General features: G+C 37.1%; 3 protein-coding genes across 7 annotated transcripts; 2 read left to right on the forward strand and 1 right to left on the reverse strand.

Annotated features, from left to right (window-relative positions):
* Positions 1 to 815: 815 nt before the first annotated feature.
* LOC140766611 (uncharacterized) lies at positions 816 to 7,729 on the forward strand. 5 transcript variants are annotated; one of them, XM_073106077.1, is made up of 6 exons: positions 816 to 1,006; positions 2,217 to 2,385; positions 2,486 to 2,587; positions 3,675 to 3,821; positions 5,557 to 5,716; positions 6,355 to 7,729. In XM_073106077.1, exons 2-6 carry the CDS (start codon positions 2,371 to 2,373, stop codon positions 7,455 to 7,457), a joined length of 1,527 nt encoding a protein of 508 aa, XP_072962178.1. In that variant the 5' UTR covers positions 816 to 1,006; positions 2,217 to 2,370; the 3' UTR covers positions 7,458 to 7,729. The 5 variants fall into 5 exon arrangements, with proteins under 5 accessions (XP_072962178.1, XP_072962174.1, XP_072962175.1 ...); XM_073106073.1 differs by having other exon boundaries at positions 817 to 1,006; positions 6,349 to 7,729; XM_073106074.1 differs by having other exon boundaries at positions 817 to 1,006; positions 2,250 to 2,385; positions 6,349 to 7,729.
* A 1,417-nt stretch (positions 7,730 to 9,146) lies between these two features.
* On the forward strand, positions 9,147 to 12,066 carry LOC140766612 (thylakoid lumenal 17.4 kDa protein, chloroplastic). The gene is made up of 4 exons (XM_073106078.1): positions 9,147 to 9,378; positions 9,563 to 9,690; positions 10,669 to 10,915; positions 11,527 to 12,066. The coding sequence occupies exons 1-4, from the start codon at positions 9,255 to 9,257 to the stop codon at positions 11,748 to 11,750; spliced, it is 723 nt and encodes a 240-aa protein (XP_072962179.1). The 5' UTR covers positions 9,147 to 9,254; the 3' UTR covers positions 11,751 to 12,066.
* Positions 12,067 to 13,639: 1,573 nt separating this feature from the next.
* Positions 13,640 to 15,672, reverse strand: LOC140767845 (calcium uniporter protein 2, mitochondrial-like). Its single transcript, XM_073107915.1, has 2 exons — positions 15,092 to 15,672; positions 13,640 to 14,293 (listed from the first exon to the last, which is right to left on the reverse strand). Exons 1-2 carry the CDS (start codon positions 15,602 to 15,604, stop codon positions 13,883 to 13,885), a joined length of 924 nt encoding a protein of 307 aa, XP_072964016.1. The 5' UTR covers positions 15,605 to 15,672; the 3' UTR covers positions 13,640 to 13,882.
* Between the last annotated feature and the right edge of the window lie 4,502 nt (positions 15,673 to 20,174).

Genomic DNA, 20,174 nt, shown 5'->3' on the forward strand with positions numbered 1-20,174 from the left:
AAAACTAGGAGATGACCATGAAATTATGAAATGACAGGGTTTGTTCCTCAATTTCCTATTTTTTACTTATCACACCCTATACTTTTTTTTAGTTTACACTTTATTTTCGAGAATTTTATAACTCAACAATTTTTTCTCCTATAATTTTCATTTCACACCTTGATTTTATTTTGACTAACCACTATCGACCAACTTACTAAACTACTTTTATACTCTCTTATTTTTATATCCCTCCGTTATCTTTTTCACATACTCTCTTTGTACCTTTACTTATTTTTTTTCCCGTCTCCTCCTTTTTCACCATCTTTCCCACCTACCCCTTATTGTTTCGTTACTGTTGCGGCGATTACCTTTTCTCTTCTTTCTCCGGCCCCCCTCCTCCTCCTCCTCTATTTTATTTTCTTCGTTTTCTTTTTTGAAAGATAAAATGACGAAGAAGATATAAGTAATTTAGTTATTTATAAATTATTTAATATATTATAATAATGTTTCTTTTAATTATTTTCTAAATTAATCCACGATGAGAATTACCAAAAAAAAAAAAATATATATATATATAAATATATATATATAAATTATAAAGATATTAGAGATTGAGTGTGAATCAGATAATAGGTAAAATATAGAGTATCGTTACCGTGTTAGAAGAATTTCTGACGAGCTATTAGTCAACACTCTCCCTCACTAGTCCACTACCAATAGTATGGAGAAGAAAGAAGAGCATCTGCACCGTTGTATGGGTATTATATTTCGAATCTCTAGGACGGATGGTTGCGGACACGTGCGTTTCGGTGCCTGCATCTTATTAATTCGGGACCTCCTTGGTCGAGGCGACAAAAAGAGAGGAGAAAGAAGAAGCCAAAAGAAAGAGAGGTAAGGGACGATTCCGGCGAGAGATTGCCGGAGAAAGGGAAGAGATCTGGGGGAAATCTGGCGGCACAGTAGCTGGAGTGGCCGCACTGAAGGTGGCAGTGGAGGAGACCAGAGACCGGAGAGGGGGAAGTTGGTATGTGAATTCATCTCCTCTCTTTCCACCAATTATGGTCTTCATTCTTAACTCTAGATTTAGATTCTACCTTTTGGAAGCTGGGGTTTAGTTATTTGATTGAGCTCAAGAGGAAAGAATGGTCACTTAATCTGAGATTTTCTAGTTTAGATGGGAAATGAAGAAGATTAATCCAGATCGCTGCGAAGAGACGACTTGTACTCGTCTCGAGTTTTGCTTTTGCTCGATGTTATGTAATAAATGATCTTAATACGCGAAATTGTATGTGAGAAGAGACGAAGTATAATCTAAACAGTCTTGTAACTATTTTACTATTTTAAGCGAATAAAAGAAGTTTGTGATATTAAAGTGGCATGTCTGTTATCAAGATACATTTCAGCAAATCCAGTGTACAACTGGACAATATAAAATCTTACTAGAATAGTTTCAAATGTGGCTCTAACTATCTGGTTTGGATGGAGAGAATAGTAGAGAAATGAAGAGAAAGAAAAGAAGAGGAGAGGAGAAAAGAGAAAAGAAAATAACTTTATCTCATAGTGTTTGGATATAATAGAGAGAAGAGAAGAGAAGAATAAGTTTACTCTTTGATTTAAGGAAAAAAAAAACAGAAAATAACATGTTTATCATTATACCTATCTAATTTATAATCATTAAAGTAAACTAGCACAAGTTATAGTAAAAGAAACATAAATAAGTTAAAATATTCATAAGCTATAATATCTGGCACAAACTATAATGTCTAATATTTAATTATTCTCCTTTAAATTTGTTAATAGAATCTCAATAGATTAAGTAAATAGTATAACAGAATAGGGGTATATATGGGATATAAAAATATAAAAAGAGTCCATGTTTTATTTTCTCTTTTCTCTCTCTTTCTCTCCATTTTTGGAGAGCAAAAAAGTTACCGTTAGAGTCAATCTCTCTCTCTCTCTCCTAAAAATTCAATTCAAACAAGAGAAAATTATTTTCTCTCATGACTTTCTTTTCCCTTCTCTTCTATTCTTTCCGTCTAAATAGGGTGTAAGGGCGAGAAAGTTAATCATGAAAAGCTTGCTACTTTTCCTCTACTGTTTGTAATATGTGAGAGTTGAATCTTAACCAATATGATTATGACATATTATGGAAGGATTTCTTGTTGGACTTGTTTTGTATGACTCAATATGGCTTACCTATTTCTTCTTTTCTCTTCTTTTCATGTCTCTTCCAGTTATTGATTACTTGAGCCATCAAATTGATTCAGATTCTTTTCAAAGGGGCATTTTCAGCATATACAGGTTGAAAACTTCTGCAGTCCCAAAACCTAGAAGATCTGAACTGTCAGTAGTGCTTCTACCTTTCATCAAGAAAGGAGCATCAACACTATGTCTGGCAAAGATGTATGTTCTTTTGGTTTTTGTCATTGTTATGTGTTATTCATTTGCTGTTTCATCGTTCTTTCTCGTACATGGTTTAAATTCTTAATTCTGTCTGTACTAGGTGGAAATCCAGACTGGAGAAAGTAGTCTCAATGGGCTGCCTCATGGATGGATTAAAGAAGTCAGATGCCGAAAGACAAAATATGATATCAAGAGAGACCCGGTAAACTTCAGTGCACGCTTTTCTTTTCTTTGTTTATGTGACAAGCTATCCCAGATAATAATTATATCATCGTTGCTTTCTTGTGTTCATCAATTGGGAATTAACTGTTGCTCCATTGATCATTATTAAAGTGGCAATAATTGCTACAAAGGAAGAAAAACACTTTCCACCTTCACTTGATAAGTCTTTTGTTGTTTGCTCAAAGTTATTTTTGTTGGCATACCGCAATTTCATTTGGTAAGTTTTCAACTTGTCATGTGTAATTTATCTTTAGATCATTAGCTCCTTATTTTATTAGAGATAATAATATGTTGCCAAATTTATGGATAAATATGGTCATGCATTCTATTTTAAATCCTGTATTGCTGGAGTATTTTGATTAGAAAAGTCAAACCAAATGTTTTTAGTATGCTACATTTATCTCCTGGAGAAAGCAGATCGTTAAAGAACCATTATGCTTTCTTTAGTATTTTATTTTTGATACTTACACCATTGTCTATGCACATAAACCTGAATGCTTTTTCTCTAACATGGATTTTTTAATTAGAAGATGGGTTGTACTCAAGTAAGCTTTTGCAAACTGAGTATTCATTTGCATGCTCCTGTAGAAGGGAGGATCCTGCAGCAATCTAACAAGTAAAGCCAAGGGAGTGAGGGACTGAGATTAGATGGCATTTACTATGAATCTCTGAACACGTAAAGGATTTGAATGTAATATTAACATGCCAGATGTACAGCCACTAAATTTTATTTTGTACTTAGAGTTCAAGTGGTGCCGTACTAGTGCTTATTTTTCTAATGCCTTTGATGTGCAGTTCCTTGCTTCAAGATGTATCTGTATATCAAATTCAGAAGCAAGAATTTATTTAACTTCTCTTACCTGATCATGTCACCTATTTTATTACACCTTTTTGTGTCTGTTCATATATAGTTTGGGTCAGTCAGAGACTTGTTTTTGTACTTTTGCAGTACATTTTGAAATTTTTTTACCTCTGAACTGCTGATCAATTATTCTGGTGTTGTTTCTTTCATTATTTGCTTCACCTGGAACATAGTTGATATGTCTTGATGAACCTGCTTTCTGCAGTTTTACATCGATCCAGAAAGTGGATATGAATTTCGCTCCCTTAAGGATGTTTTTCGTTATATCAATACTGGTGACATTCGTAAATGCCTAACAAGACCACGGAAAAGAAGAATAGATGTCATCCACACTATAGAAAAGGAATTTCATGTAAGCCTAAATTCTCATAGTTTACTTTTATCTGTTATTCATTTATTCTTCCTTGTATCTTTTTGCATTTCACTCCTTTTCACAATTTTATTTTCTCTTGCTTTATTGTGTAATAGTTCCCAAATAATAAAAATGCTATGTGATCACTAACTTTGCAAACATGAACAATGAAGGAGAAGAGTATAGATTTCTAGGTTGGTGGTCCTAAGATTGTAGTATGCTAGATTAGCAATAAGTATATTAATTCATCTGATGGATACTTGACTTCAACAATGATAGGAGTCAAAGATATGGATAGTGTCTCTCCTCTTAAACAAAAACTAGAGAGCAAGTAACTTGATGAAGTAACAAGACATCACGATACAAAGGATCCTTTAACTGATGAATTTCAGATGAAGTGAACTTTGACTCAGGAGTCAGGAGAGAGTTAAGAGACCTCTGGTAAAAAGCATCTTTAAGTTGACTTGTCCTTGAGGGAAAACTAGAAAAGTCTGTTAGTTTCTGTAAAGTGCTTTGCAAGAAGGCCTCAAAAGAAAATAAAGGAAAGGGCAAGAAGTGTAGGATAAGAAAATCAAATGTCTCCAGCTGCTGCCAATTTGGGCCCTAGGTATGGTAAATTGTTTCTGTCTGTAGTCTTCATTAATCCCTTTCTACCTTTCCCTTGAACTGATTAACTCCCCTGGCAGATGCATTATATGGCCTGTGAGGCATATAGCTGGTCCATCTTAACTATATCTCTAGTTTCATCCCTAATGTGATGTGGTTGATCGGTTATTTCTTGTTCTACCTTTTCTAGAAATGCTACTTGTGTATCTCAATAATCTCACATCAGCTACATGCTTTCTCTAGACAAGATTTTATATCTGTTCAACATTTTGAATCATAAGATGGGCTGGTCCTATGAAATCATATAAAAATTCCCTTACATTTCAAGGTTATACACTAGAAGCACATGTTTGCTCTGATCCCACTTCTTTTAGTCTAACCTCTTAGATGGCATTCTTGGTGATGAGATGATTCAAATGCTTATTAACTCAGAAATTCAATTTCTGTAACTCTGGATTATAAAGTTAAGAGTTATTCTTCTTTGTTGCATAGATATATGAAGATTATATTTAGATACTCTTTTAGTTCTAAAAGACTAAAACCATAAAAGCCTGATGGTCTTCTCCATAAATCTTAGATTTCGTCCTCTTTTTATTCTTACGAATGAAAATTTAAAACAATAGTCACCAGAGACCGATTTTCCTTATAATGAGCTCATCCATATGAATGCACCTTATTATGATTAGGTAATTCCTTTCGCCAATTCCATCAGAGCGCTCCGATGAAGGAGAAATGGTTGCCTCTCATTATTATCTTTAGTAGTTATAACTACACATTGTTCCTGGTTTACAATTGCATATACCCAACACCATTTTCTTTCCTATAAACACATGTTCTCAAGAAACACATCAATAGATCCCCTAGTTGTAACTTCTCTTAACCATGAAGAAGCACAAAAATGTCCAGCAGATCATCATGTGAATTAGCTCTAGTATATCTTAATTTTTATAAATGCAGAAGCTGCTAGCTTTGACATTTCTAGTACTGTTTTTGTGATTATTATCTTGCACTAATGGCGCTAGTCTATAAGTAAAATTCTTCTCAGCTGTATGTTCCAGACCTTATTATAGTGCTCTTTCCAGTTCAATGTTTTTTTTCCTCCATGGTTTTTATCTGTACTTTTCCATAGCCTCTTACTGCAGAAAGTAAACTGAAATCACAAGGAACTGCAGCAAAGCGGTGCCTTTTTTCAGAAGAAGCTCCTGCCCCACAAGTGAAGATGATGAAAGAGGTTGGCAATGTACCAGAAGGATCACCTGTTCAACCTCTGGATCAGTCTTCAACTCAATGTAAAGTCTCTATATTTTTCATACCAATGGATTAGTGACTTGTTTAGAAGTAATTATTATCTATTTATGAAAATTGTGGTATGCATAGACTGGTTTGACCATCTTGTCAAACTTAGGTAATAGAGAGAGGTAATTAGGTACTAGTAGAAGTTTTTGTTCGATAGAACTCCGACATATAGCCTATATACAGTGGACTTAAGAGTGTAAATTATGACTAAATAAGAAACAGTATAAAAGCTAGAATTTACACTTTACAGTACCTGCAAACCAAGAAGAATGTTCTGGTTTGATCCAGCTTCAAGTGATTTTGGCTGGCTTTAGGTCTTTTAATTGAAAGTTGGTGCAGACTATCAGGTTCTTGATCAAACATGGGATGTATATCTTATCGTCTTTTCACACTACTGGAATGGCAAGATTTGCAAAAGATTTGATTCAATCCCACATGATGATACCAAGTACCCAGAACCAGGAGCAAATAAAATGTTAGGTTCATTGGTGACTAGTTGACTCTTAAAGCACAAATTAAATAGACTAATCAGATATTTTAGAATTTTGAAGGCTAAGGCCTAACTACCTCTTGTGTTTGTGTTGTTACCAATTAAACCCGCTTTCTAATCTAATTTCGAATGCAGGTGCAGATCAAAGAGACTTGATCTGCAGAACTTCATCAATTTCTCAGCACTTGAGAAAGGGGAAGTCCAAGGAGTTACAAATTAACTCCGAGCTCAATTCAACATGTGATGGAGTTCAAGTTCTAAGGCAGACATTTGAAACTGGGAAACATAATATATCGGAGTTAGTACCTAAAGGGCTTTTAGGGCATACCGGCCGTAAGTCAACTGTCTCATTTAATGGGACACGGCCACTAACAAGATCACAGCATATGAAGCTGGGTGGTGTTGACAAGAATTTGCCTGAAACTTCCAACCAGAATCCTCTGAAGAAAGAAATGATGCAATCACAGCTTGAGGATAGCAAGCCCATCCAACTAGAAAATCAGAACTTCCTTTCTCCAGAAGGTAATGAGCTGTCAGACAAAACACCAGAGTCACTGAATAAAGAAGAGCAGTCACCTCCTAAGAATCGTGGAAGGAGACACAAAAGTGGTTCCAGGAAAGCCAAATCTGTTAAGGTCAAAGCAGAATTGGAGTTAGAGAGCAAGGACAAGTTGCAACCCAATAAGCATGAGAGTGGCCATCAGCCTAGGCCGAGGAAAAACAAGGCTGTGAAAACAATCACCATGCCACTCCGAGCATCCCGGCGCTTAGCGGCCCTTAGAGCTGACCATGCAGCAAATACTGGAGTTGTTGGGTCCAATGATACAAGGAGAGCGTTCTCTGCCCAATTCCCAGCATGTGGTGGATCATCACTGTCAATTGATCAGCAAAAAGGGATACCTGTAATAAACCTGGAAGTTGCAGAAGAACTAGAAAGCAAGGTGCCTTGTGGTGAGCAATCCATTCCAGAAAAACAGGTCAAATTTGGTGATTTGGCTACTGGTAAGCCTGCATCACCTCTTTCATCTCTATTTGGAGATTCTTGGCCAGACCCATGCATCGAATTTGCATTCAAGACCCTTACAGGTGATATTCCTGTGCTGGATGATACTAGAGCAATGGAAGATTATTTCCATCAACATCTGGGCTCTAGTAAGACTGCAGGCCTCAATTGTTCAGCTTCAGCTTTTAATAATTGTAAAACTTTCAGCCACAGCGAGCATGTTAGCCTGCCAAGGAGATAAGTGCAGTTTTGAGATTGCGAAAGGTCATGCTCTACGGGGAATAGACTACAGTAAGGTAATTGAGGAAGCCATAGGAGCCAGAGGTTAAGAAGTACATAATCTCACCCAAGATGGAAACAAGTCGTGTTCATAGAATTAGTCTGCTGAACTTTTTGGCCCTGCTCTCTCTTTTGGTGCCTTGGGCCATTTTGTAAACTGAATGATATGTTGTATCTATATGACATACTAGTGACTATTCTCCTATTGACCTCTTTGTCGATGTGGCTTCACTCTGGTGGCACGAGAGCCTTCAAACTAAACTAACTACAGCTTGCTAATTCATCTTATCATTGCCATCTTATTTTCCTGCCATTAATGGCTGCCGAGGGATTCCAGAGACTGATGGATTTGTGAGCAAATGGTATTCATCGTTGTAATCTTTAATAAATTTCTCAATTCTGCCTTTCTTTTGACTTTTAGATGATATCTAGCAGAAGGGCTGACTTCTATTTTCGAACAGTTCATTGTGTCTTGAAACCAAGTTACAATGTGCACATTCAAACTCGAGCAAATCAAAACATAATACATTAGAGCTTCTACTTTCCCTAGAACAAAAGAAACCAAGAGTGCAAAATGTATGCAACCTTTTGTGTGAATAGAAAATAAACTTGCAGTGTAGATGTTAAGCTTTACTTTTTTTTTTTAAGCTCATGATAAGTGTCCTTGGAACCATTAGAATTGGTTATTCTACAAACATATTGTTACATATTTGTCATAAAAAATCTTGACATGGATCCACATGCTTGCTCCTTTTAAGATACTAATGTTCATCAACATTCTTCCAACTCTAATATTCTCTTTGGGTATTTCTTTTCCTGCAAAAGAATAGATGTTTAACAGTTTTAAAGCCTTGGGATTTGAACTTAGCCAACGGCATGCACAAATCACGATTGGATATAAGATAATTTAACCATAGCTTTGGAACTACCATTAGCTCCCAAATCATGAAATATTTTATATCGAGACCAAAGTCAAATCACACAGCGAATAGATCTGAAATCGAGATCCTAAACAGAATCGCATCTAGGTCTCGGATCAGGACCTAAGAAGCACACAGATCAAGAAACCCTCGTACCGGACGAGAGATGGGGGAGGGGGGAAGAGATCAAACGGGAGAGGGATCGTCATTGGCGTCGTCGTCGTGGAGGACCGGTTTGGTGAGCATGAGGGGGCGATCCTTGGCTTCCTCCTCGTCGTCGTTGTCGTCCTCCTCGGCGGTGGTGAGGTGGATGCAGGAGCAGCGCTCCAAGGATGCGAAGAAGGCCGAGGCGACGCTGGTCCCAACCCAGGCCGCCATGCCTTCAAGCTTCTCGTACGAGAGGATTCCACTGTTCTCCGTTGCCATGGACGAGGAGACGTAGGAGGAGAGAGAGAGAGAGAGAGAGAGAGAGAGAGAGAGAGAGAGGAGGTAATAAATACTCATTATTTTAAGCAAATAATATACCAATTATTTTCGGATTAAACAAGTTAACCATGGAAACCCTTGTAATTAACTAGTAGTGTTCTTGATCACAAATGTAGTTAAATTATTAAATTAGTCGTGTTCGAATAACCCTACAGATTAGGGAAAGTGGGCCCACAGCCCATGTACTTGGACCGGCATCTACGAGATATGCATGCCCGAATCTGACCACTGAGGAGCGAGCAGTGGATGAGATGGATAGGAATTAGAGAGGGGATAAGACATATAAAGGGAGCAATCGCCCAATTTCCCAATTCCCAATTCCCAATTCCCAAACCAAATCGGAGGATCCAAGAATGGCCACGGTGTGTCTTCCCGGCGCCGCCGCCGCCTCCTCCATCCACTCTCCTTCCTCCTCGATCAAATCTACTCGCCTCCTTCGACCATCTCCTCGCCCTCAAACCCGAATAAGTTGTTCCGGTACGATGGCTTTTATCTCTGCTTTAATGGCGTTAGTTTTCATCTTTTCCGACGTCCCATTCGGTGGTGTTGGAAGAAAAATAGGGGGAAATTTTCCTCTCTCTTCTTACATATAGAAACTGGAGTAGAATGGCAAGTAAATCATTAAAGAGAGCTTCCTTTTTTTTTTGTTGACATTGTTCAGCAATCGAGGAGAACACCACCAGTTCTGCAGAATGTCGTGCAGCGACTAAAGGAATGAGAAATTTTGCTTGTGGTATGCTTGCTGCGTGGGCAATCACTACGGCCTCCCCGGTTATTGCGGCGAATCAGGTCAGTAAATCTTCTTTTGTTTTAGTGCGCCATTTTGAGAAATTCACTTGATATATAGTATGCGATATAGAGCAGTACCAAATGGTGTCTCAGTTAAGACATGCTAAAATTTTGATTGGAATTGAGGGGAGCGCAATTAGAGACAATGGGTATACTTGAATATAGCATTGCTGGCTGTAAAGTATCATTCTACGGTATAAATTCATAGCCCTAGTTAAACTAATCCATGTTATGTTCGTATCAAATCATGAGAGTTTTGGATGGAGTTTGGCAATTTATTAGCATGCATTATGGTATTAGGATTCTAATTTACTGTGAATGGCAAGACACAACAATGAAGATGGACCAATTCGAAAGGAATATTGGGTTATAGGCTTGTTTTTACTGAGAGAGCAGTTGCTTTAGGTTATAAACTTGGATTAGGAAGTCTTCTGATCTTTCCTATGAGAGATGTAGGGAATATAAGAGCATATTGTGCAACTGGGACCTTTATTGTTTTCTGACTTTTATCCAAACTTCAGAGAAGCTTGGTTGTTCTGATCAAAAGGCCTAGTGAGTTTTTTTCTTCATCATCACGCTCTTCAGTGGATTTGATTTTTTGTGATGTCTATCTTTTCTCTCAGTAGCAGTCAATGTGAAAGAGACTATTGGATTAAAAAGTTGTTTGCACATATGTACACTGATGATGTTGAGGCTTTTTAAATTACATGTATAACATCAAGAAGATAGTATTTCCCGAGTGGAACTATAGATTTAGTGTTAATCAAGAAATATCCATACACTCTCAAACTAGAAATTTTTTTGTTACTTTGGAAACTTCCTTTGGCATTAACTTATGCATTCAGAATTTACTAGTACATATTTCTAATGGTTACTTATGTAGTAGGCCCAGTTATCATATCCTGCACACTTTCATATGTGGGGTCCTCTATTTCCTCCTTCGGGAAAATCCTGATATATTTTTGGTTTGATTGTTAGAGGCTGCCTCCACTTTCAACTGAGCCAAATCGATGCGAACGTGCATTTGTTGGGAACACAATTGGTCAAGCAAATGGTGTATATGACAAGCCTATTGATCTACGGTTCTGTGATTACACAAATGAGAAATCTAATTTGAAAGGGAAGTCACTTGCAGCAGCTCTAATGTCAGATGCAAAGTTTGATGGTGCTGATATGACCGAAGTTATCATGTCCAAAGCTTACGCTGTTGGTGCAAGCTTCAAAGGTAAAACAGTGTCATTTCTTCATACTATCTGTACTTTCTTATACAATTAGCTTATAGTCTCAATTATCAGTGAAGCTTTTCTTATAAAGCTGTTCAAAAGGCCTACTAGTCCTGTTCCTTTTATAAGGGCAAGGCTGTTGTGCATCTTGGGTGTACAGCATGGTTGTTGCTGTTCCTGCCATATGGAGCTTTCCAATTATTTATTGCTGCAACTGTTTGCCAGATACTCATATAACATTATCAGTTTCTCTCTGCTCGAATTTCTTGTGCAACTATTTACCTCCTTGATTAACTAATAGCTAAACTTTAAGATGAACTGGTAGGATTTCATACTGTGTGAGATACTCTGCAAACTTGTAAGTTGCAACACTTGGACCTCTGCTGTTCTAGTGAACCATGTCCTACAGAGTACAGAAGACCTTGCAAGGCTCTACTTGTATGGAAACTCATGGATCATTAAATGACAGAACAAGACATGCTACTATTGTACTACATAACCTAAGCTAGTCAAATTATATGTTTAAGTATCAATAAAAAAATGCTTTCCTGCCGTTCCCATTACTGGTCAGCAGAATGATGAAATTACTTTTCTTTGAAATGCGACGTTTCAGGTGTTGACTTCTCAAATGCTGTTCTAGATCGGGTCAACTTTGAAAAGGCCGATCTCAAGGGAGCTATCTTTAAGAATACTGTTTTGTCTGGATCAACCTTTAATGATGCTCAACTTGAAGACGCTATTTTTGAAGATACAATAATAGGGTACATCGACCTCCAAAAGATTTGTAGAAACACCACCATCAGTGCAGATGGGAGAGCTGAATTGGGTTGTAGGTAACATTTATAAAGCCTTTCCTAATTATTATCTGTGATTCTATCTTTCTTGCCATGTTTCTATTAAAGAGGCATAAGACTGTCAGCTCAAGAGAAACAGAGTGCTTGCTTTGCTTTCATGTATACTGTCAACACTCTCAGACGCCGTCCGTCTTGTCATACATTCCTATGTTTTAGAGCAAAGTCGTTGAGTTGGTTGTGCAAATGCACAACATTTATGTAAAGTCGTTTCTTATTTCTCTGTGAATAATTTTGACATGAACTAAATCTCCTTCATTCTTGGAGAAACGAATGACAAACAGGGAAAAGTTCACAGACAAGTCCTGAGCACACTCTGTATCTAATAGATATATATATATATATATATATATTAAAGGTTTCTTATTTTTACCTATATCTGGCAAACCTCTTAGCATCTGATAACTTTTCCAGGGAGTATTCCCTATACTTAAAAACTGTTGCATATTTTCACATAGATCCCTCATTTTATTTTCTTTATTACACTTTTAACCTTCTCAAATATCTAAAATTCTCTTAAATGCCCCATCCATTAATCGTCTATCTAATGTTTCGATTAACAAAAATACCATGTGGTCCGCTTGTCACATGATTAATTATTAAATGTCGATTACTTTACTCTTATTTAAAGAAAATAAAGAAAGAGAAGTTAAAAGTAAAATAGTCACTTAAATGTCACAATAGACACAATAATTTAGAGAGTTATAACTTAATTTTTTTTTTCTTAGGAAAAAAGCTGGATTGCATTACGGTAATTAAAACCACTAATCAACAGCTCAGCTCAGCTCTGAGTCATCTCTACTCATCTAAGAGTCCCTACTGTGTATGGACGCAACCAAATATGAACTCAAACTAGGGAAGGTAGGAACCGGTCCAGATGAGAGACGGGGGAGGTGGGACTCCTTCCTACAGCCGCCCCCCCCCCCTTTGCTTCCTAGTTTAGTTTGTTCGAGTTCTCAGCCGCAGAGAAGGAGGCACGTGGCGTCTATGCGGCGGCGCCAGCCGCGTGCACGCAAGCTCGAGACGCGCGGCGTAGGAGAGGCGTCTCGCTTCCCCCTCCCGAGCGCGAGGGACACGTTTTGCCACTCGCTTTGATTCGTGATGATATTATTATTAACGTTTTTAGCGATCGCGTGAATGGAGTCGCGATGACGCATCGCGCACTCTTCTCTGCTCTTTTATTATTTCATGGCTGTGTTTGGTTTCACGTGAAGATCATTTATTTTTATTTTAAGGCCGATGGATAGGAATTTGAGAAGAACGAAAGAAGTGAAGCATGATTAGCGGAGGATGTTAATTATTATTATTAGTTTTTGTAATTAATATAGGAATAGAAATTCTTATTTATGATTATTAAAATATAAAAATTTATTTTAGGAATAATTTATTCTATATTTATTTGTATTTTAAAATAATAATATAATAATTATTTTAATATAATTTAGAGTGAGAAAAATATAGATCGATGAGATAGATATCAAACGTAAATTAATAATTAAATTATTAAGCGGTATAAAATATAATTATAATATAATATTTATATATTTAAAATATAATTATTATACTATTTAATTATTAATTTAGAATAAAAAATTATATTTTAAATAAAGAAAAAAATTATTTCTAAAGTGAATAGGAGTTTAATAGTATATATATTTGAGAGTACTAAATGATAGGACGAAATAGGGTGTTATTATAAATTGTCTTAGCTTGGGCTGGGGTTAATATTTTAGCATTTATAATTGAATTATTAGATTATAAATTGTCTTAGCTTGGGCTGGGGTTAAAAGTTGTTCTCGTTGTCTCTTAGCCTTTTATTTAATTTATTTTATTTGATTTTGGCAGCGAGCTCGAGAAAAGGGGAACAGTAAAATATTGTATTAGATCAGCAGAGCAAGCAGTCTTCCACCATTGTCTTATTAATGTTCTGGGAATCGATCTTCCTCTCCTTTCTTAATCCTCTGCTCAAGATTAATCTCTTGGAAGTATAAAAGGAAAAAAAATTGTAAAACTTTTCCGTTTAGAAGTACAGAATTACTCCTGGAAGCAAGTCTTAGTCATGACGGTACTCAGCTAATGGCAATGCTGGCAGTAGGAAGAAGAGGAGAAGGCATCCCACTACTGGGGGCAAGCTCTCTTGAGGTCATTGAAGCGGTCGATGTCAAAATTGCTGACCCTCATCAGCCGCCGCTGCTTCGCGGCGAGCCGGTTCTCGAAGAAGCCCTCAAAGGAGGGGTCTTTGGACGTCCTGAGGAAGAAGGCGTAGCCAGCCATGAAGTAGATGGAGGTGACGTAGAAGCAGATGGGCTCCATGACGTCCCACGAGAGCTCCCAAAAGGTTAGCCTCATGAATGCAGCGGTTTGGGCTACCATGAAGCCCAGGCCACACCATAGCTCCTTCCTCACCTGGGCCTCTGCTCGTTGGTCTATCTCTGCCTTCTTCTCCTCCATTGCCTTGAGCTCCTCAATTCGTGGGTCGTTTCGGTTGAGCAGTTGGAGAGGGATGGCGTTCTCGATTGCCTTGGCAACCTGGAGGTAAAGAAGAGAAGGGTTGGCAATGGCATCTCACTGGGTTGCTCTTTTTGTTCAGTATAATTGATCATATCGCAGAGTAAAGAGCAGCAGTGAAACTAGTATGAATTGCAAGCAACGTCTAGTATAAGCATACGAAGTATATAGTTTTGTCTTCACTACAAACTACTACAACAAAACTGAGGCACGTAACGTGATCTATAAGCAACATATGATGCTAAAAGAATTAGATAAATTTAACAAAAAGAAAAATGAAATAAAGTGATGGTGTCACTAAGATGTGCAGGTGGCATGGGTCAAACAAAAGAAGAAGAAGAAAAAACGATTGTTTGTCCAAAATCTAAGTATCAATAATTCAAAAAGACCAGACCAGGAACTTCTGCTGACATTTTGGAGCTAAAATCTTCAGAGAAGATCGTAAGAGAAAGAAATTTGGGGGAAAAAAAAAAGAGTCTCTGTTTTTTATAATTTTCCTTTTACTCGTGAGTTTTATTTATGTTTGATTAGAAAAGAATGTGAGAAGTAAAGTCCCATCTTTGACGGAGATCCTGAAAAATTCACTACCGTCTCCTTTTCGTGTGTACCTTTACTTACTGTTTATAGAACACGCTCCTTTAATTCCTGTGAGAGAAAGATGGAGAACAAAACACACGCGAAAATAACACATCAGATCTCCGCACATCTCTTGCAATCGATAACAAAAATTGAAGGAAGGAAACAAACAAATGGCGAAAAATAGAATCTAAATCGCCAGATTAAAACTAAAAGAAATCAGAGCAGGGAAAGTTATAGTACCAGTTCGGGTCTAAGGAAGACGACGTCGCCCAGGACGATGACGGATCCGGATTCATCGAGCGATCGGGCAATCCGCAAACCGGATTCTGCGCCGGTCGCCTCGCAGCAGATTTGAACGTACTCCGAGTAGGAGACGCAGCTCTTCGAGATCGATCTCAATCTTGCCCTCGCCGCCTCCATCTGGGAAGCCCTAAGCACCTTCCTCGCCTCCTCCACCGTCATCCCCTTCTCCTCATCCTCCATCGCCGGCGGGGTGAGCCCTTCGAGTCGGATCCGGTCCTTGTTCAAACCCCGGATCCGCTCGACGAGCCGGTCCCCGCTTGGGAGGAAGGGCATCCGGTCCGGCGGGAGCGCCGGCTGGAAGATAGGGCGCTTCTGGAGGAAGCGGCGAAGGAGAGTCTCCTCCTGGCCGGAGCCGGCGACGAGGCGGCGTCCACTGTCCGGAGAAGGAACGGCGCAGATCTTGGCGAGCTGGGAGAGGCGGAGGGCTAGGGTTCTACGGAGCGCCGCCATCGGAGGAGATTTGGCGTTCGTTTTAGGCGTAGGAGTTGCTCTCGAGTTCGCGAGGAGAAAGGAGAAGCACTCGGAGGACATTTTATAGTCTCTCCAGACGAGACGAGACGAGATGAGACGACACGACTCGAGTACGCCAGAGTTTATACGAGTCTCTCTACTTCTCGGCTCGGGTTATTATGCCAACTTCGAATAGGAATATGCTTTAATTCCAACTTTAAATGTAGGAAATTTCTAGAAACCTAATAAATATTGTTTTTGCTACCGTTCGGTTTTTTTTTTTTTTTTTTTTAAAGAGAAAAACAAGGGTCCGTATTCCAATAGCATCACTAGCTACCGTTGGTTGTTATTGCACCCAATTATAACACGATCTAGGGGAGTTTGACCTGGCTGTCAATCTGACACCTTCCTACTAAGAATCGGATGTCAATAATTTTAGTACTTTACGTTTATCGGAAGATCAATTTGAAACCAGCACTCGACGGAGATAGTTATCTTTTCAGAATCATATCTAGAAAAGGAAAGATGTGTCAGAATTAGAGATGAGTAGATAGATAACGATGGCTATGATTACCCATGTTAACAGGACAACTTCTCCTCCTTAGATCCCGCGACTCCTGATAGGAGATATCGCGAGAAGCGGAGAAAGAAAAAAATCTCTCTTTCCATCCATCACGGTGCTTGCCATGTGAAAAACCTACCGGAGGAGGGGGGAGGTGTTTGCCGCCGTCCGGTCGACATCCGACGAGTAGTGTTTAAGAAACTCTGATGATTAGATGTAACCGTTCCTCCCGAAGGGAACAACAACGGCCAGGTGTCAGGCGAGGGAGGAATGGTCCTTCCCCAGTAGATCTTGCCCCCAGAAACTAGCGGGATGCGTATGAATCCAAAAGTAACAGTAACGCCTATTTTCTAGATTCCCAAGTGAAATACCCATTAGTTTTCTGAAATTAAGATAATTATAGCATTTAATGTAGAGAGTTTTACAACTCCTCCTCGAATCCTATCGTAGGAATGCAATTTTGGGGCTAGATTTTGGCAATTTGTCATCATCCTATCAATCATTGGACTTCAATGGTTTCTCCTAAATTTGATTTTCGAAGATTTACACAGAAAGCAACATGAATTTTGGGCGAGAAAAATATATTTAGTTTTGAAGAAAAAAAGAAGAAGATTATCTCATAATTGGAATAGCCTACTACCTAAATTAAATTAGGACACCCCCCAATAAGAAAATAGACTATGTTCAACAGAGGGCAAATCTTTCTGTCACACCAACTGATGTCTTGTATATGGTCATTTATAGGCTTGGACTTTGCAACATAATTTTTATGTCTCTCTTAAATTAATTACATAATATATGACAAATCTTATTAGATACAAAGTTTAAACCTATACTCTAAGCAATCTGCGCCGTCCTTCCATCTCTTAAATCTCCATGTTTAATTATTTATGTATGGATTTTATTATAGTGTGATAATATAAATAATAAAATAATTATTTTTCAACGGCTTAAATTTTTAGAGTAGTTGATAAGTTAATAAAAATTATTATTTGTCCAATGAAAATTCATGACCATAATCATATGGGTGCGTTCTTCCATTTGTTCCTCATTGATCTAGATTATAATTAAGGTTCAAAAAAGTATAAAAAAATTTAAACGTGAAAGTTGAGTTGATGACTATTTCCATTTGTCTACACCATGCATCACCACCAAAGATAACTAAAGGCAACTTTGACTGCATCACCAAAGATAATTAAAGACAATAGCTTTGGAGCTATATATAATTTTTTATTTTTTTCATGATAATTCTATTAAGAAAAATGTGCAATTAACACTGTATCTTTTAATAAAATTATATTTCTACGCCCTATATTTTTACTATTTATAAATTGAGCCTTATAATTTTAGTAAATATGCATAGAGAACACTTAACTGTTAGATCTGTTAGTTAAACTTAACCAAACATATATGTTAAATTAATTATATTAAACAATTATAAAAATTCTCTCAGCTAAATCATACTAAAGATATTTAATCATTTTAAAAATAATAATATTTTAGTCAATTTAGAAATAAAATATCTCTACTTAACAAAATATTATCATTGTGTTAATTTATATCTAACTGAGGTGTTTTCTGTATATATTCATTAAATTATAGGGCTCAATTAGCAAATAGTAAAAATATATGATGTAAATTATAATTTTATTAAAAAAAAGATATTATGTGGAAAGAAAATTCTATTAAATTCAATCAGATTCTTGTCAAATCCCACTACAACCTAAAAGTGTGAAGAAGATCTAAATCATAACTATCACTGGGGGCTAGCTAATCGTAACTTCATCATCATCATCATCATCATCATCACGGATCATGAAATAGAGAAGCTACTACGATCAGCAGAGAATAAGAACGAAAATAAAATAGTAAGCTAAAACGACTCAGCAACCATAACAAAGATCATCGTCATCATCTTTATCCCTCCCTCGTCAACCCTAAACGGAAGATGAATCGGAGTCCCCGGATGACGAGTTCCAGATACCAAGAGGTTGGAATTAATGGTGAAACAAGAAACTGGAGGAATTGGGATACACGATTGAATCACCAGAAGTGGGGGGAGTTGTGGGTTGTCCGGAACCATGGGATGCAAGCAAAGCTAAAGCTAAGGCTAAGGTAAGCATGCAGGAATGTGTGATCTACTCAGCCACCAATTTGGTTGCAGAGAGAGTAATGTCAACATCATCACCATGAGAGGAGGAAGCAGGAAGCAGTGGGGTATGACCCCTTGTTCCATGATGAACATTTAATTTAAATTTAGTAAATCTAAATTAAATCATAAAAATAGTGGCTGACGAGGGTTAAATTTTCACCTTCATAGTGCGACACACAGAGTGGGAAATCACTATTTAGAATACTCATTTTTTAGCATGGATTTAAGTACATTATTTTTGATTTCATATAAAAGTTAAATTTTAAATATTCTTTATCCTAGTTTGTTCAAGGGGTGGGGTGAGGATTAAGAATATGTCATATAAATTAACAAAAATATCATTTGAGTACTAAAGTTAATTTTTACACTATGAGTTTTGTTTTGCAATGCAGACTTCTATATACGTAATATCTGAAATAACATAACCCGTCTTTTAATCAAATCAAGGGTAAATTGATAAATTCACTTTGGGCCTAAATTTCTTCCAAACGAAGATAATAAAAACCTAGATTACCCGACATTTCCGCGCAATTTTAACCATACATATAGTGGTATATAATTACAAAACCAGGTCAGTGGAACACAAACTTAGTTTAAGGAGGTGCATAAAACATTAGCAAGAAAATTTTATCAAATCATCTTCCACTATGTAGATATTTTTAGCTTTAAGTGCATTAATTCCAAAAGTAACTCTTCAATTTTAAATTCAAATTCTACTTTTGAACATTAGTGAAACAATTCTTTAAAACAGAAGAGCTTTTGATAATGGTGGTGATGATTAGTGTAAAGCAAACTGATTCCCTTTTCAGATTCACATCCCTCTTCATTCTTTCACCTCTAGAAAGTAGAAGTTAACATGAATCCACTTGTAACAACCTAACTCTTACTTTTCTCTACCATCATCAATCCATCAACCATAAAATAAAAAGGTTTGCAATAGTGGGACAAAAAAGAAATATGCAAGTTTTCTTTTGTCCAATAAATCAGTGGAGTTTATAAATCTATAATTATTTTGCACTTTTTTTAATTATTGTTCTACTATATGTATATTTATTGCTCGCGCTCTATATTTTAATTTTTGTCGCCTTGCAAATAAAATTAATAATATTAAGAAACTTACGAACACGTTAGAAGTAAAATACATGTCGAATAATAGTATGTGGATTATAAAGAAATTTTCAAGGCCAAGAGGGATGAATGGATAGTTATCAAGTATATAAATGGGAATTTGAAGTGATACATTGGACTCTTATTAGCTATGTGATGTGGAATCGAAGTTATTGAGATGTTATTTGGTAGTAAAATAGAACAACCTCCTTCTCACCAAGAGGTTTGTCTAGTCATCATGTCTACTACATAGATGCACAGGTTAAGAAACATAAGGATAAGTCCAAAATTAAAGAAATAAAAAGATTCTACTACTTGGCATCTTTCCATTTGATTCATGGCATCACTTGGAATCCTCCTTTGTCCTTCAAGTTTCTATACACCACTTAGTAGTCAAAGAGTGATGGGAGTTTTGTCTGAGGTTGGAGATCCAATTAGGGAGTCCAATAATATTTATGGTGACGTATTTGATCATTGGTGGAGTAGGTGCCCATTTGCATATAAGTGTCATATTTGCCATAGTTTGAGGTGTTACTCTAATGGCAAATTGTTCTTTCTTTTAAAGGTGAAGCCTAAAAAGAGTAAAGAATTGAGAAATATACATCACTTAAGAAAGTTAGATATAACCATTATATTTTTGTGCAATTGGGAAGCCATTGAAGGTGACGCAAGGAGCAATTTGAGTATGGAGGTAATGATTGCTTGATGACAATTCTATTGAACAAGGTAGGTAAGGGTTGCAGCGGAAG

The sequence above is a fragment of the Typha angustifolia genome, chromosome 9, assembly GCF_048772165.1.
Source record: "Typha angustifolia cultivar Huaian chromosome 9, ASM4877216v1, whole genome shotgun sequence".
NCBI lineage: Eukaryota > Viridiplantae > Streptophyta > Magnoliopsida > Poales > Typhaceae > Typha > Typha angustifolia.

Bases quoted from the DNA above. Each gene is read 5' to 3' on its own strand.
- LOC140767845 (XM_073107915.1), bottom strand. From the start codon at position 15,604: ATGGCGGCGCTCCGTAGAACCCTAGCCCTCCGCCTCTCCCAGCTCGCC. The intron at 14,294-15,091 runs GTACTATAACTT...CTTTACCTCCAG, and splicing joins TCTTCCTTAGACCCGAACTG to GTTGCCAAGGCAATCGAGAA.
- LOC140766612 (XM_073106078.1), top strand. From the start codon at position 9,255: ATGGCCACGGTGTGTCTTCCCGGCGCCGCCGCCGCCTCCTCCATCCAC. The intron at 9,691-10,668 runs GTCAGTAAATCT...TTTGATTGTTAG, and splicing joins CGGTTATTGCGGCGAATCAG to AGGCTGCCTCCACTTTCAAC. The intron at 10,916-11,526 runs GTAAAACAGTGT...GCGACGTTTCAG, and splicing joins TGTTGGTGCAAGCTTCAAAG to GTGTTGACTTCTCAAATGCT.
- LOC140766611 (XM_073106073.1), top strand. The intron at 2,588-3,674 runs GTAAACTTCAGT...TGCTTTCTGCAG, and splicing joins ATGATATCAAGAGAGACCCG to TTTTACATCGATCCAGAAAG. The intron at 5,717-6,348 runs GTAAAGTCTCTA...TTTCGAATGCAG, and splicing joins GGATCAGTCTTCAACTCAAT to GTGCAGATCAAAGAGACTTG.